Source organism: Bicyclus anynana, chromosome 5 (assembly GCF_947172395.1).
Source record: "Bicyclus anynana chromosome 5, ilBicAnyn1.1, whole genome shotgun sequence".
Lineage (NCBI taxonomy): Eukaryota > Metazoa > Arthropoda > Insecta > Lepidoptera > Nymphalidae > Bicyclus > Bicyclus anynana.
Genome location: NC_069087.1, coordinates 10,383,230 through 10,401,349, shown reverse-complemented (window position 1 = coordinate 10,401,349; position 18,120 = coordinate 10,383,230). Strand labels below are relative to the sequence as shown.

Sequence of the window (18,120 nt, the reverse complement as noted above, 5' to 3'; positions counted from 1 at the left end):
AGAATTACGAGTAGGTAGAATTACAACGTGAAAGGTGAATGGTCGTTTCGCTTAATAAACAATATCAACAAAGATTTGCATATTATTAACACAGATTAATAAATCTTTTGGTTATACCTATTCCTTACAAATGAGTACCTTAAGTTTAAATACCAATTTAATGATAATTTCATTACTTTACAACATGATTTAATGTTTTTTTGAACATCTTTACTTTGGATCAAATATTAAATTTAAATATAAAATCATTACCCAAGTGAGTGAAAATTCCCACGTGGAATGGTGACAAGAATGCTGGTTTTGCTGGAGCGTTAGGTTTTTAAATTTAGTAACCGATTTGTGTTAATTTTTTAAATGTTTGAATACTTAATAATATGCTTGAGAACACTTGAAAAGTTGTCGAAGGCAAAGCAAGCAGTGCCAATTCATAGAAGTAGAAATACATTGCCTTTACTGAAAATTTTCCATTTTGTACAATTTATACTTGCAATGCTTACCGTAGTTAAAAACCTTGTACACGCCAAAGCAAAGCAAAAAAAGTGTGAAAAAAAGCAGTGAAAAAAAAATCTGTACTAATATTATAAAGAGGTAAAAGTTGTGTGTAGGGTGATTTCTGGATCAACTAATTTTGATAATTCTTATACAAATAGAAAGCCACATAGTCTGTGAGTGTCAGGCTATTTTATTCCCGTATTATGTGTGGGAACAGGAAGTACACGGGTGAAACCACAAGGCGTCAGCTAGTATTAAATACGAGTATGTAGGCTCGCTACACGTCGAGAGGATATGCAGGAAAGTGGAACGGATGTGCACGATGCAATATGCATGCGAGCGATGGAGCGCGGTGACCGTGCTGAGCTGCAGCGGCTGAGGTAACAGGTTCCGGTCTGAATGCGGCGAACAGTTGCCACGCGACCATTGAGCTTTTTTTTTATTATTCTCTTTTAAAGAGCTTAGTCACTGAAGTTACTATGTAGCTCTCGAAATGCTACTTAAGGTAAAAACATTCATGAACTAAAACTATCTTAAGACTAATTAATATTACCTACGTTTATCTAAATAATCTTTTACTATTTTTTACAATAATTCCATTGTTGCCACGCGACCGTTGAGCTTTTTATTCGCCATTAAACTTAGTGATTCATGAGAAAATTCTCGAAGTTTTAATATGAAATTGATTTTAGAATTTAAACTATCGTGACCGGTATTCATATTAATAGGATAGCCTAGTGGATATGACCACTTCGTCCGATTCCGGAGGGTGTGGGTTCGAATCCTGCATACCAGAGAATTTCCTTAATTCTCTGCGTGTGTGAAGTCTGCTAATTCACATTGGGAAAGGGTAAGGCCAATAGTCCACCTATTAGTCTTACCCCTCTCATTTTGGAAAGAGACTCGAGCTCAGCAGTGAGCCGAATATGGGTTGATAATGATGATGATGATGGGTTTTTTTAAACCCGGTTGATTTCCTGCGGTTTCACCTACGGAGTCCCCGTTCCCGTGAAAATACGGGATAAAATTTAGCCTATGGCACTGACTATTAATGTGGCTTCTATTGGTAAAAGAGTTTTCAAAATCAGTTCAATAGATCCAGAGATTACCCCCTACAATTCAACTTACCTCTCTAAAATATTACGGGTATGTATATTTAAGCTTTTGGAATCACTACATTTGTACTGTTGTATGTTTACAATATCAACAATAGGTACTAAACAAATCTAGTAGATAATCATTTTCTACTTAGTAATCAAAATGTAACTTATTGTTGATTTTGTAAATTAAATTTTTGAATCACGTGCGATAGTACTACTCTAATGTAATGTTTACAAACAAAATTTAAAAAAACACTAATGGATAAGACCGGCATTTGGGTCATCTTGTAATTCTAGTTGAATAATATAGGCACCTAATGACTAATAAAGCCTCAACATCGTATGACGGATACAACGGCGGGCAATTACAATAATAATTAAAAAAGGTCAAAGTTCATTGACCTCGATCGAAATGAGCTAATAATATCTATGAGGTTATATTAAACAATCTTACCTGCTATTCTACCAGGTGGCAACATATTGTCGTTAAGTTCCATGTTGTAGGACGAATGGTTTTTAGGTTATGACAGGCGCGCGGCACGCAACCTACCGGCAGTTTGGCGCGAAAGAGCCAGGCGCCAACGCGTGGGCGAACACGCATGCGCCGTGACGTCAGAACAACCCCCTTCCTACTGGCGTTAATTTATAATTGGCCCCATCTTGGTATTACACCCCTTTTAAAAATATTAGGTCTATGATAATTCTATTACGTATTTTTCTCATACTATTTTTCAGGTAATTACTAATTATAATTAGTGTTGTTTGGTAGCTAATTGGGTTTTAAATAATAATTATTTTTATTTTCGTTGGTATGTACAGCACAATTCCTTTTATGAACATTTATTATTTTTTTTCATTTATTTTTCCGAATGATATGAAATGTCAACTACCTATATTATATAAATATTAAAAACATTTAATACTGTGAAAAATAATAAAATTAATTAGTAAAAAAAATCTAATTTCATTAAAAATTTCGCAAAAAGCGATAAGGCCAGGCGCCTTTCCATATTTTATTTCTATTTTTACTTATTGTTTTATTTTAATATTTGTTCCCTTGTTTTGTAATTAAATAAAAATAATAACCGGTCAAAAGAACCACAAAAAATGACACGCATTTATAAGCAAATGTAATCAAAGTTTGTAAATAAAATTCCTTTCAACAAACGTAGTCAGGCAAACGAGATGAAAGATAATGTAGATGTAGCTGCGAGGTACTATTAGCGGAGGCGTAGTACGGGGAAGGGGTCGGCGCAGTTCACGGCCACGACCCCCCACACCACCCACCCCCCAACCTCCAGCGCCACTCCATCGCTCTGAGTTTACCAGCTAGCTATTTTTAGTTTACAGCTAAATGGAAAATGAAATAAATCTCTACATACCTAGTAGTACCTACAGTATTACAGGGAATATGTTTTGGTCTCAAGAGTAGTAAGTAAGTAGAGTTACACTTATTTTTATAAATCTCCTTTTCGTACGTTACGTAACTTTAAAAAGATTATATAATCGTAATAAATGTTATTGTTTATATTTAAACCGATTTAAAATATCATTGTTTGATACAAGCGTAGCTGTTAGCTACGGGTAAATATAAAATATAGTGTAGGTGTGGTGTAAGTACTTGCTATTTTATTGTTTTACATTTTTTCTTATTATACAAGATCTATTATCTACATAATTTGATTTTACTTTATTACTAGAATAATTATTTATCAAATGATGTAACAAAATAATTTTCTTTCAAGATATTCCTAATAGTCACTATTATATTTAATTTATTGCAATAGAATTAATATACAATAAAAAGTATACACTATTATAAAAAAAAACAATAATAAAAAAGCACCACGCAACGAAAGGTCTACGAAGCTTGCTAGCGCTTAGCGACATCTGTTGAACTTTATCCAATGAATCTACTCGGCGCTAGATGGCGTATAAGTGATAAGGTTCGTTTCGAAAATGGTCGTTATATTATATTTTTTTAAATGGTTCTTAGACTGAAAATAAATAAGTTATAATGGAATTAAATAATATTTTTATTAAACATTAGATAATTTTGACTTCGAAGTTTCCAACTTGAGTTTTATAATTATATAAAGCTAGTTTAAAAATGCATATCTCGATAATACATATCAATTTTTTTATTTATAAATACGTATATTAAATTAATTTATTTCAAACAGGCTTAGTTTACAGGCACTTTTAAAACCCCCAGTTAGTATACCTAACTGGGGGTTTTAAAAGTGCCTGTAAAGAATAATAGAGATAATAGAGATAATGAAAGTCGAAAACTTAATATTAAAATTACGAGGATTCCAAACACGCCTTTTAGTCTTGTACGTATAATTTAGACACCGACCAGTAGGTACCTATTTAAGATACATATATACAAAACGCATTAATTGAATCTTTAATTGTTGAAAAAATTAAAAAAAAATATATATAAAAATCAATTGTAATAATATCTAGTTAGGAACCTACCTACCTTTTCCAGCTTTTCTGTGTCAAAATTGACGTCGCCCGGAAAGTGCGGAGGGCAGAGCGGGCTGAGGTCGTTGACCCCGCTCCCTAACCTACTCTGAGAGTATTTAGAGCATGTAGATTCCCGCTTACCGTCACCGGCCTACCACATCTGGGTCAACGCTGACTCAAGCGGACTTAATCATCAACTTCAGCTTAGCGTAAGCGTAACAGTTGCGTAGTCACACACATGTAATAACCACACACGTTCCCAAAATGTTAACATTAAGGTCTATTATGCCGGATGACTAACTGAAGGCTAATAATAATTATTATTTACTTTAGCTTTATGAAAAATACTTTATGGTGTTTATTTTGTATACGGCTACTTATACATATCAATACGATAACACAGGCCATTTTTTATAACTTATGGGTTTTGTATTTTTTCGGTATTCTATAAAATAGGAATTTTTTTTTTAAATTATAGTATTACATAATGAACTAAAAGTACTACTAAACTAAAAAAACCTTTATCTATTAAGATGTACTAAAGATAGTCACCGTATAAAGAATCGCTTGGAATTGGTGTGTATCCTATTTAGTTCCGATTTGTGTGTTTACTGTCCCCAATAGCTTCACCAGTAATTTTGTTGAACAGTTCCAGGTTAACGGGTTAAGAGGAAAATATTACGAATAATAAAAAATACGCTGGCTCCTATTCCACGATAAGGTCAGTGGCACACTTAGCTCTGTTGAAATATTTTTTAGCACATTTTTTTGGAATATTATTTCGTCTAGCTGATGTCCGCGACTTCGCCCGTGTGAAAAACCTTTAACCATCTTCATATAAGCAAATAACTTCGAACAAAATTCCCTGCCCATTTTCAACTTTAAGTTGAAATTATTATATTTTTTTTAAGTGTAGTGAGTCTTAATAATTTACTTTAGGGTGTTACTAAAGTAAATTATTGTCACAAGTTCAGCTTGTTTCATTTAATAGTAAATTTGATTACTATAATAATATATTATGTTAGTAATCAAATTTACTATTTACTATCTATCTATTTATATCTATATATTTATTTAATCGTTTCTGATTTTAAAAAGATTTAATTTTACGAGACGGAGTTACGATTTCAGCCTTCAGATTTCATCATTGTTAGGTGTCAAACACTTGTACCCTTAAATTATAGTAAATTTGATGGTGAAGCAAAGTAGATTTAATCCACCCTTTGAGCCTTACACCAAGTAGAGTGTAAGAATAAAACGCAACAATCTTACGTATTCTACATGACACAATCACTTAACACCTGCCGTCAATGCATCAACAAATGACAATGTCCTTGGCATATTGAATTATTTAAAGAGATTTTATGTTGATTTCGCATTGTAACGCTAGATTCCTACAATTTAATGTCTTAATATGCATGCAATTTATATTATTTATTTACCCTTCTATCAATGCTTTGTTTGTGTATGCAAAAATACAAAATGCAGTATTTTTTTTGTTAAATAAGTAGTAGTTAAAACATTCAATCAAAAATTAATGATTTTTATCAGGTGTTATTTTAATTAATTAAATTAAATCTCAAATTCACTCTCTGTTTCTACACTATGTCTATTAGTTGGACTGTACTCGGGTACAATGGGTTAAATACAACAGACTATAAAACTATCATGGGGACCAAATCGTAACACAAATGTTATGATTTTTCAAAATTTTGTATTAAATTCTATTATATTGGTTACTGGTATGTTGTAACAATCAATGGGTTTTTTCCGCTCGGTGTGCCTGGACGCGAGGTCCGCTGTGACGCGGCGAGTGAATCGGGGTCAGGGCGTCGCGGGCGTCGACCTGCAGCCTCGCTCCCTCCCCCGCACCACCCGCTACCCGCCGCGCTTGCCCCTTCACCCGCGACTACCCTTTTTGGATAGTTGCTACCCCAATATTAACACCGATTCAGTGAAACCTAAGTAGATAATGGATTTCAAGTTTTCAGTACTGTAAACGGATATTGTGTATTCGAAGCTTCATTAAGCAATTTCAAAAATAGAACGATTCTATTATAATATATTCTATTCATTGATTTAAATTTTTAAAAAGTATTACTACTGAAAAAGTTTACGTTTTTCGAAGATGGTTTGGCTGGATTTAATTTACAAGTAATTTTTGGATAGAAAAATGCTCAAGTAGTAAAAACTTCTTAAATTAAAAATATTTCAGTTAGTCAGTTTACTTAGTTTGTCAAAGTTTTTTGTATAACAATATTTTAATGATTGATGCAATTATAACTGAGTCGGATTAAAGAGGAGAGTAAAAAATAAATAATTTAGCAAAAGTTTGATGTCGAGTGTCGACACATGCAATAGAGTGAACAGGCGGGTCAAACTCTTGACCGGGTTAAGATAATTAAAGCCACAATTGCTCAACCGCGGGATCCGCTGCAATCATAAAGATGGCTGCGATTCGAGCTCAGGATTTTCAATTATTATTATTCAGGACATCCCGGTTTATAGACAGTTACTGGATGTTGGCGACTCGAGACCGTAGTGTTTCGAAATCGATACAAGAGGCTTTTGCCATATTGTACAGCAGTGGATGATCACCTTCTAATAATGATGTTGATGATGACGATGATGATGATGATGATGATGACGATGATGATGATGATCATGATGATGATGATGATGATCATGATGATGATGATGATGATGATCATGATGATGATGATGATCATGATGATGATGATGATAATGATGATCATGATGATCATGATGATGATGATGATGATGATGGTGAAGATGATGATGAATATAATGACGGTGATGGTGATGATGATGATAATTATGATGATGATGATGATGATGATGATGATGATGATAATGATGATGATAATGACGGTAATGGTGATGATGATTATGATGATGATAATGATGATAATGATGATGATGATGATGACGATGGATAATGATGATATACGAAGACGATGTTATATTAAATAGTAGAAAACGAATGTCGACATTACTGCAAAGGCGCTTCAATAGATGTTTCGTTTCACATCTATACCAGTATAACACAAAGGCGCCGCGTAATTTATATGATCTATCTCTACTCAACGGTGATGATGATGATGAATAATAAATAATTCGTAAATAAACGAATCTAGCAGCTCCAAAATTCCTATTGCGAAATGCGCGGACCCTCAGAATTTAAGTACTATAGACAGAAAGTTCTTGTTCCATCATATCTATAAAATAAAAACGTATTAAGTAGGTTTTGTCTGCACTGACAATAACTATATACGGCATTATTTTGCTTAATGAATTGGTATTTTGATAATAATTTTATTCATGTACAAAAAATAAATTAAAAAAACCGACAAAATAACGAGTATGATACAAGATGACATTGAGGTGCAGCTATAGTATCGACCTCCGATAAACATGAAGTGGTAATATGTGATGACAATAAATAATAAATCAGTGACACCATACAAAAGCTCTGCTTCCAAAGCTCTATCTATACTACAACACCAAAAAAGAAACAGAACAAACTTGTAAGACAAAAATGCTACTAAAGTTTAATTACCTATAAATAATAAATATGTCAATTTTAATGCATAATTTGTGTTTACGATAACCGTTTTTCAATATCACTAGACCAGAGCACTGGCGCCTAAATCTAATTAGACATTTCTAACCCCGGGTCGTTGATCGGGCGGGTTTCATTAAATCACAGCGTAATTAAGGTAATTATGCAAGCTGTTAGCATATTGTGAGTTGTGACATTACAGGGACGGATTTAGTGCGAGTTTGAAACAGTTATTTGTGCGGGGCGCGGGGCGCGGGGCGCAGGGAGCGCGACCCAATTGCGGCGGGTGAACGAACTGGGGGCCTTGATCGCAATACTGAGCGGTGAGCCGCCGTCCCCCGCGCGCCGCCCGCTCGCCGCGCGCCACAGACTACGTCACTACACATTGTTTTACAATAACCGATTTTAAAAATGTTAATATTTCATCGTGATGATTAGTTGTCTTTAAATGTCTATACTATCACTAGAGAGTAGAAGCTGAATGTCTGTACCTACAATGGGTTACCAAAATTGTATTAGGTATATCTAAAGAGAAAAAATAGACGATATATTATATATATGACCTAAACAGCCTATATGATTGTTTTTGAAAAAAAAAAGAATATTGACCATATTTTTTAAACATGACCAACATTTTCCGACTCATAAAAGAAAAGTCTGTATTAGCAATGGGTATCTGGGGTTCGAACACTAAATCTTTCTAATTTCTGTCCTTAAGTTTTTTTTATATAGGGCAAAAACCCACCAGCTCTCATTGGAGCGTCATGGTGAGTCTAAGCTCAAGTAAGGTTTATACATTTGAATTCGCAGCGTAACTGGAAATACCAATTACCTAAATGAAGAAAGAAAGTGTCTACCTATTTATCTATCAGTCCAGTCCAGTAACATAAATATCAGTGATATATTCCCTTACTTTCGTTTAGAGTTTTGTTAAGTTAAATGTAATGTATAAATAATATACTAAGCAACCTATTATGTAAAGTCTTATATTATGGTTATTGAGATCGGGATGAAGTCTAGAATCCTACACAACTAGTTCTGTCAAGTGAGCTTCGCTTTCAAGAGAGAAGGAGACAGTGAAACCTAGTTAGCTGCTGTCTGTAAAGTAGGTGTTGCGAAACGCTGATTGTCGCTATTTATGTGAACGGGCGAGAGTAGGACAACAGTATGTCCATAGGCTCTCTTTAGATTATTATTAGAGTATCGGCGCTAGGTTATTCTGAGTCGACCTAGATAGTTGGGGCCGTTGACCGCGGGCCCTCCGCCTGCTCGCACGGCCTCCAAAATAAAATGGCATTCAACGATGGGCTCTCCTTGCGAAACCCGACTCGACCATGATGGCGATAGTCGACTAGCGGCTCACTCTCTTTGAGAATAATGCAATAACTATACATTGACTAATCTGATCGCCCCACATAGTGCAACGCCATGTTGGTCGGTACAGCGTAGTGAAATTTCATTGTCTTTTCGCTTGTAAATGAAAAAAAATCCTATCTACTTTTCTCAGTATCTGTTTAGGTAATAAACAGAAAGTGTAAAAACAAAGACCTTGAATCAGTTAAAAATTAGGTCATCTCATAACATTACCTCCAATTACAATATGAAAATGTTCTATTTCGATTAGGCGTTCAGGTATGAACAAACGGTTATATTTGTCTGAGATGAAGACGGAGACTGTTGTAACGCAGAGTGAGATCTCGTTGAGTGATGATTCTCGAAGACGAAAATGAATTTTAAACGTGTGCTAGCATAGAACGTGCGGACAGTGCGATACAGGCGGCGGTGATTAGCGAGCGACGTCAAATATAGCCGGGAAGGCCGAGGGCAATGAACTCCGCTTGACCTAGATTCGCAGTCCGCCCCCCGCGCGCCGCCCGCACCCCGCGCCCTCACTACGTCTCGACTCGCAGGAAAGTGAAAAGGACGTTATACCATCCTCCACAATTATTCTTAACCATTAATCTACCAACATACTGTGAAGATACAAGAGAACAAAACTATTGTTGATCGAGGTTATCTACGCAATGCCGTACGTATATGTCTATGCATATCGTGGAATGCTAAAAGTTATCAGTCGCGTTTTTGAATAAACAATGAATAGGAGATATCGCAAACAAAGCTGAAAATGTAAACATGACACACATAAAAATGCAAAGTAAACATTCAGATTGTAAACAATGGGGATCAGGTGTTCGGGACAGACTGGAGGCTGTCACTCACCTGCGAGGACTCTGCCGAGGAGCGCGTCGGCATCGTTGGGCTGCGGGTGCGGTGGGTCTTGGTCATTGGTCTGGTGCTGACGACACTCGGTCACAGTCATTTTTGGCGGGAGACGCATGAGCCGCACGAGAGGGGCGCGTGCGGCCGGCGACGGCGTTAACGCGAATGGCGCCCGCTCGCTACGCCGCCGCCGCAGGGGCGCGCGTAGACGTGCTACGAGCCGCCCGCCCCTACGAGCTCCCCTTACTGATTCACTATGCTTTACACACCAGCTGGTTGTTAAGGGACGCAAATCAAAGTTTATTTATGACGTATACGCGTTCGTATGTCTATTTTGTGGTGTCTGTAGATGTACTTTTGTACAGTAAGTTCTAAGTTTAATGGGATCTTACTAAGCTGGTTGTTATTTGCATCGTATAATTTCCTATGAAAGATCTATTATTTATAGATGCACTCACGGACGTACGGTTCCTTTGTTTATCATTTTTCAAGTTTGTGAACGTTTCCTGATTTGCACTCCTCTAATATAATATTTTAGCTAGTTGTTAACCCTACATTTTATTAACTTTGTTAGCAAGTAATTACTTGCATGTAATGATAAAAACAGCAATAGAGGATTATTTATTTATTATTTATTAATATTTTTTTAAATATAACAAACACAAACTGGGACCGAACGATTATCACTGACAGGTATATTGTTTCCAATAGACCCGATAGTCTATAAGTCAGTGCAATAATTGTTGATACCTATTACTGTTCCACATGACGATAATTGAGTTAAGGTTGAAAAGGAAAAAGCATCAAAATACTCTCACGAGATTATCGCCATGTGGAATGTTGAGTCAACTATTATTGTTCCGATAGTCGTATCAATTAATGGACTTATAGCGAAAAGCTGCGATTAACACCTTAAGAAGCTTTCGTTTAACTACTGGATCAAGAGTCGGATACAGAAGGCAGTGATTTTTGAGACCATTGTGAGGAGGTTACTCACTCTAGAGCCCTGACCACCGGTGGCTTGGCCACACAAATGTCCGCAACGGGAGGGTTGATTTTTTTATATAATTTTTAATAGTGTATTACATTATATTTTGTATTTTATAACATTGTAAAAAAGTAAAAAAGGACAAATAAAAAAATGAGAAATTGAGATGCCACAAACATCTTATCACTTAAAACGGTTTTATTTAATTATCAATATTTCGACTTTAGAGAACACTAAATCAGCCAAATTGATACAGGAAATCTCAAGCAAAATGCTTACCAACCACGAAGGGCATTTAATTTTTACTCATACATATTGATAGGCCACATAAACCTTGTCACGATACTGTAAACGCAAATTAAATGACGAAACAAAAATACGGCGTTCGACTTCGTTTAATCTAAACGATGGTAGATAAAGTGGTCAAAATAATGCGTTAGCCCAAACAACGCTCGTCAAATCGGAAGAGTCCAATACAACCCACTGAACTGAAAACCTAAATCTAGAATTGGCGAATCGGTTGTTGAGCGGAGACGAGTTTATAGGCCAAGGCGACTAATTTACCGCTAAGAGCTTGCGAGCTGCCGTAAACACGACATTTTTATGAGCGTCGATAATTCTATGAAAACGTATAGCTACAAACACATCCTCTTGATGACATTCGTGCGTCAAGCTTAACCTCAGTATTGATGTGTATTGTTCTTTAAAGTGACTGTGTCTAATAATAGGTTTTTATATGCAAATGAAGGCTGCCTGTCGATATTGTACATGCTATTTTGGACGCTATGACGACAGTAGTAAAGACTGTTTTCTTATTTCATTTCACAGGGGCTAATAACTACGATAAGCTTTCAAATACTCGCGCATCGGTTTTGTTTTTATTATGCTCAAACTAACGTGTACAACAAATTAAGAGTTAACGAGGGAGGTAATCAATAATATAGTATTTTTTTTATACAACTTGTAAGAAAAGTATTTTGAGAGATAGATTGCGTTTTTATTCATCAAAAAATTTGTTTTATATGAAGAACTGATTGTGCTAAAATTAAAACACCCTTTACTAAACAATTTAAAAGCCGCAATAGATTGAAAATAGATATCTACCAGATGTTAATTTCATACGATATTTGGTTGATATTCATTGCATGATAAGATTTGTTTTATTCGTAGTCCCTTTAATAACAACAATATTTTTGATATCGAATAATAAAGTTTAACTGATTTAACACTCATTTTACTTTAATGTAGTTTACTTTATGTGGAAATAGTTTATCCGGGTATATTTTACGTGAAAGTTACATAACACAAAGTGGTTAATATGGAGGCTTTGATCAGGTCATAGTTCGGGTTAAGCTCGAGCCGGGCAGCATCAGGTCACGCTGACGTCATCCGAGTTCACTGACCCCGGCACCCCTCACCCGGCACCCTCGTTCCATATTCATGCTGCAATGATGCTTCACCTATATCGTATCAGAATTACTTTGATATGCAAAATATAGTTTAAAATTAACTGTACCGAATTCCGAATTAGATCAAAGAACTTAGGTTAAAATCATAAATACCCGATTTAATTTTCGGAAAAATTTAATCACATGCTTTGTCTATTATTGACTTTATTGGTGTAATTATAGCATATCAAAAATTGCTAGAAAACGTTTCTTGCCTTTTTCAATTATGTTATTTCTTAAAGCCCCATAACAAGTTTTTTAAATAAATCTAGGGATCTAAGGGATTTATTATTTCATTAACTGCAAAGTTAGTGCATGTGAGCTTAAGTGTTTTCTATTTTCTGTGATCTGCACACTCTCTAGTGCACTTGGTAAAAGGCCGACTAATAGGTGATATTGTGCCTGCGTGGTGGGAGGCTTTACGACGGTGGTATTCTTAATATTATCAGACCGTTTTAGCATGGTGATATACCAATTATAGGGTCCCTACGTCCTCTGCCAAATAAAAAAAACCATAACTATCAACTGTAGCCAAAAGTTCAGCCTAGTGAGTTAGCTTCCATATATCTTGTTAAGACTTCAAACATTGCCTGTATTCGGTCTGAATGCAAGCGTTTAGGTCCGTATGTTTGCATTTGTATAAAGAACTACTAACCCGATTAAGATGTGAATTTCGTAATTGGAATGCATACTTTTCAGGGAAGGTTAAATGTATAATTTACAGGTGGTTTCTTTTTGCCTAGACTGCTGACGATGTTCGCATTTAAAGTCCTAGCCAGGACTAGAACATAACTTACTTTCTTGCATAAAGCTTATCTTAGAACTAAACATAAAAAAAACTAAATTTTTTATAAGTATACTAAACGCTCTACAGAGCTACTCGCTAATAATATTATTAATTAAATGAATATGAGCATATTTGGAGGCCGGAAATAAAGTTAAATTCAAGCGTTTCAAAAAGGACGAGACGCCTTTTAAAGTAAAGTCGTTAATTGCTAGTTTGGCCAAGACATGTACACCACTTTTTAAAATTAACCTTAAAATATAATTTCAAAGATACCTACAGTATAATTGTATTTTGAGCTTTTAAAGGCGGAGGAAGAAAGCTAGACATATGAAATAATACATATATATGCGAGAATTCCAATTTATTAAATAAATAAACTAATAATGTATGCATACAATGAAACATTAGGCATTTAAAAAACCCCTTTTTAATTTTAAACAAAAGATCTGCGTTGCCTATTTTCTTTCAGAAGAAAGATCAATGTAATATGAATTCTCAATAGCACTGATGTCAAGGGGATGGACACGGCTCCGTAAGGTCTCGGGTTCTATCCCAGATCTGGATTGGACTATAGTCGTACCCACTTGGAGCACAAGAGCTAAATTGAAATATTTCTTGTATTTAAAAAGCGTAGCCTAATATTTTTTTATTATAAAAATACTTGGTCTTTTAGAGTAGGAATAAAAATAGAAATCATTATTTGGGAATGTTTAGAGTAAGTCGATAATCAATACTCGCTACTTATATTGCAATTCATTGTTAAAACATTCGAAATTCAAAAATTATCAAGTATCATAATCTTCTACGACGCGAATGTAATAAAAGATACGTAACTTTTACTCGATGACCACATTTAATGTGAGTTGTGTGCGACGCGAGGTGATCCGGCGACTGTCAATTAACTCGCCTAGAAGCACCAGGGTCTCAGGTTTTTGACCCCAGCGTGGAAAGTGGACCATAATGACACACCACTTTCATTTTCGCGCAACTCTCACCACCGCTTGAGATCGAAAGTGTACCACTTTTGGTGCTGCGTGCGCGCTGCCCCTCCCCCGCGCTCGATCCAACTTTCTTACGCTGTACGCTTTCTTCTGATATGAGCACTACGATGGAACTTGTGCAATTCGCTTTCTAATTGCATTGTAAATGCAGTCTGACTGACGTTCATTGGTCGTCATCTACTCCACTTTCATAAAAGACATTGCCAAACAGGGACGCTTGGTCCAAGGTTCCAACGTTCTTGTTTTCAATTTCAGAATTTGTAAACAAAGTAGGTAACTATTTGTTTTGAAACATTTTCAGGTTGCATTGTAATAGATTTAAAAGAATACTAAAATATATTTAAATATACCTACCTGCTGATATTTAACCTTCTTTACATCACGCTACTTCGATAACTGTGATTTCATTTGTAAAAAGTAAGTTTTTATCTATAAAAAAATAAATGTAATGACTGTGGCTTAATAAACCAACTACTAATAAATTAGATCGTTCTAATCTATATCACTTAATGTGGTTTTTAAAAAGAATATATTAATTAAAATGTTAATTACGGAAACGGAAAACCAAGTGGCCATTTTTAAGACCTTGCAAATGAGGTCAATAATTCGAAGTTTGAATCGGGTGAACCAATTAAACGTACAAAATACGTATTTCATTAAATTATTTTCATGTGTTTATTAAAAAGACTAACGAAAATCGCGTATCATAAATGTGTTGAATTAAAAATATTAGAAAGATGTTCATTTTCCCAGTTTTGACCAAAACTACTATACTCGTATATTTGAAAAGAGGAATAAGACTAACTATAACCAGGTAATGTGGGAGTGAGCAGCTATATATATGAATATTTTTTGTAGTACAAAAGTAAAAAAAAAACTTATATTCAATTACAACCTTACATTGAAATAAATAAAGCGGTCCATGACCATGATATTATGTAAATTCTGAAGTCAAAAAATACCTACTTGACTTTACTTTATCCACTAATTTATGGTTTACTTTGGTGTTAACTGTTAAGAATTAAGATTGAAAAACTATTAGCGTTCGGAATGCCTAAAATAGCAATATTTTTTGAACTAGGTCAACTATAAGTAGCCCAAACTGACTCAGAAGTTATGTTGTAAGTGTCTAGCCTAGATTTTCTGTTGTGATGGTTATAATTTAGCATTATCTTGTTTGCTCTTCTCATCTGCTGTCTTAAACAGATGTCAAACCTTGAAAATGGTGACAGTACCGTGAACTGACAGTGCATTTTCCTGAAATATTGTATTCAAAGATATTTTATACTATAAAATCTTTGGTTGTATTTAAGAAAATCGTTTTTTATATTACCTAAATATTTCATTAAATTATATTGATTTTTTAATTCCGTGATAGCTTAGTGTTTTCTGTTTCCTGTGGCTATATGCCCTGCTTACTTCTTTTATTTATTCGACTGATATAATAAATATTGTTCTTTCTAAGAATTATAAGCATCCGATATAATTATCATATATTTTCCGATCAAACTCAAAGCGTCAATATATTTATGGTCATATACATGAAAAATAGAAAATCAATCATAAATATATATTGTATAATTTATTATACATCATGACGCAACAGGAAAAGCGAGGTAATTTTATACAATTCATAACACTGATTAAAACTTGACCAAAAGAAACGCGCACCATAAAGGGTTGCTACAGCATTCAATGCAAATTTAGTTTACAACTTAAACTTGCATATATAAATTCTATGCAGCTATGCTTTGCATACTGTTTAAAGGAAATGAGGTGAAAAACATTTGGTACACATTGTATTCTATTCCATACGAATGTAGTTACACGGTTTTGAAACAAAAATGGCACTTATAAACAACAGTTACGTCTAATTAGATCATTGCAAGTATATAGGCCAAAACCTCGCAATGATAGTTTTTAGCAACGTTCCTAAAATAGTTAGAGACGCAGATCTATTTTAAAAACATATGTAGAGCAACTCGGTTTGACTCTGTTCGGGACTAGTTTACTGAAAAAACTCTCGTTCGTAATTCAGCTCGTCAATAACGGCTCTTTGTATAACATTCAGGGTCGAACGGGCAATTTACCGTGTCCATCGTAAAACTTTATTGACTTGGACAGGTTTTGATTTACGTAATGTATGACGAATGCGAGTCCAATAATCGTATTGATAACACTGATTGAGTTTACTGTTGTTTAGTTGTCCGGGTCTTATAAAATACGGTGATTAATTAATTAGTCATGTGTAATCATGTATAGACTCTTTGATGAAAATCTCATTCGGTGGAAATTGGAATCAATTCAAGAATGTTAATAGATATTTTCTCACAGAAAAGCTTAAACGACGAGCTATCTCTTATCATCATCTCCCAGAACAAGATATAACTAAAAAAATCTAGAAAAATAATGTAACTAAGCCAAAGTTTTCGACCATGTTAATGTTACACCAATAATATCATTTGGTGTCAACCCTACAAAAATAGTATTGTTTTTAAATTTTGACTTTCACGAATAAATAATCATGTAACCTTTGTTTAGCCTTTACCTGGATTGTTATATTTCATTCACGTTTTTTTATCAATTTGAAAACCCTGCACCCAATATTAATCTGTAAATTGTAAACAAACTAAAATAGTTTGTATTTATACTATTACTAGCGGACGCCAGCGACTTCGTCCGCCCTTAATACGACCCTCTTGCAAAATCCGTTCTTAGTGGATGTCATATACCTACGAACTACCTTCCTGCCAAATTTCAACTTTGTTCGTTGGTTTTGCGATATCGTGATGAATGAACTTTCGCATTTATATATTAAGATTTAAAATTGCTAAAGTTTTTGAGGTTTTACGGGTTTTCAAAATTCTTTTACCAATAGGAAGCCACGTCATTTGTGAGTATCAAAGGTTTTGTTTTACCCATTATCAATATATTATTTAATCCCACGGGAACGGGAAATACGCGGGTGAAATCGCTGGAGTCTACTAGTTTACAATAAGGCGAGAGTGGGTAGGTGATTATTAGTCAATCAATATTTTTATAACATTGTTATTTTAAGATGAAACAATTTACATACATTAGTAAATTGATAAAAAAAATAATGTAATACGTATGTTCATACGAGAAGTAAGTATTTTACATTATTTAAAATATTTATATGATTACCTATTGTAGAGCGAGTGCCTGTGATCGTCAGATCTGCTCTTATTGTTTGTAGCGCGATCTAATTATTATACCCATTAACCTTATAAGTTAAAGCCTTCCTTGATAAATGGAATATCCAACACAAAAAGAATTTTCCCATTCAAACCTAATTAGTTCCTGAGATTAGCACGTCCAGATTTTTTTTTCAATTTGGATGTTCGAACACATACAGAAAGATACAGTATTAGCAGTTACAAGTAAGTCTGAGAGCCGTGATAGTCCAGTGGATACGACCTCTGCCTCCGGTTCCGGAGGGTGTGGGTTCGAATCCGGTCCGGGGCATGCACCTCCAACTTTTCAATTGGGTGCATTTTAAGAAATTAAATATCACGTGTCTCAAACGGTGAAGGAGAACAGCGTGAGGAAACCTGCATACCTGAGAATTTTCTTAATTCTCTGTGTATGTGAAGTTTGCCAATCCGCATTGGGCCAGCGTGGTGGACTATTGGCCTTACTCGAGACTCGAGCTCAGCAGTCAGCCGAATATGGGTTGATAACGATTAGCATGTCCAACCAAACAAATAAACTTTATAATGTTAGTATAGAAGTATAGATCCATTATAACAAATCACGTACACATATAGCATTATGAGAAAGTTAGGCGGGCGTTATGGAGGCAAATATAGGCGAGTGCCTACCCCTCGAGAACGATTGTTAGATAAAGCTAACCGTGTTGCTAGTCGGGATCTAGGTTTCGAGTACATAATTTTGTCGGTATTCATTTATGTAGAGCTATAAGTATGTCAAAATGTATTGAGGACACCAGCGTAGCGACGGTGCGTAAACGATTTTTTTGCCTTGTAACTTAAATGGTTATGTGATTTT

General features: G+C 34.9%; 1 protein-coding gene across 3 annotated transcripts in view; it reads right to left on the bottom strand.

Moving 5' to 3' along the window:
• The window catches only part of LOC112052885 (ecdysone-inducible protein E75), a 133,064-nt gene that overhangs the window by 54,846 nt on the left and 60,098 nt on the right, over window positions 1-18,120 (bottom strand). The window contains exon 1 of one of the 3 annotated variants that reach the window (XM_024092135.2): window positions 9,868-10,014. The exons of 1 other annotated variant lie outside the window; for it this stretch is intronic. In XM_024092135.2, the coding sequence (XP_023947903.1) occupies window positions 9,868-9,985 (118 nt within the window). In that variant the 5' untranslated portion in view covers window positions 9,986-10,014. Of the gene's footprint in view, window positions 1-2,046; window positions 2,105-9,867; window positions 10,015-18,120 lie in introns of those variants that run through there. One more of the 3 variants, XM_052881487.1, reaches the window with a different exon arrangement.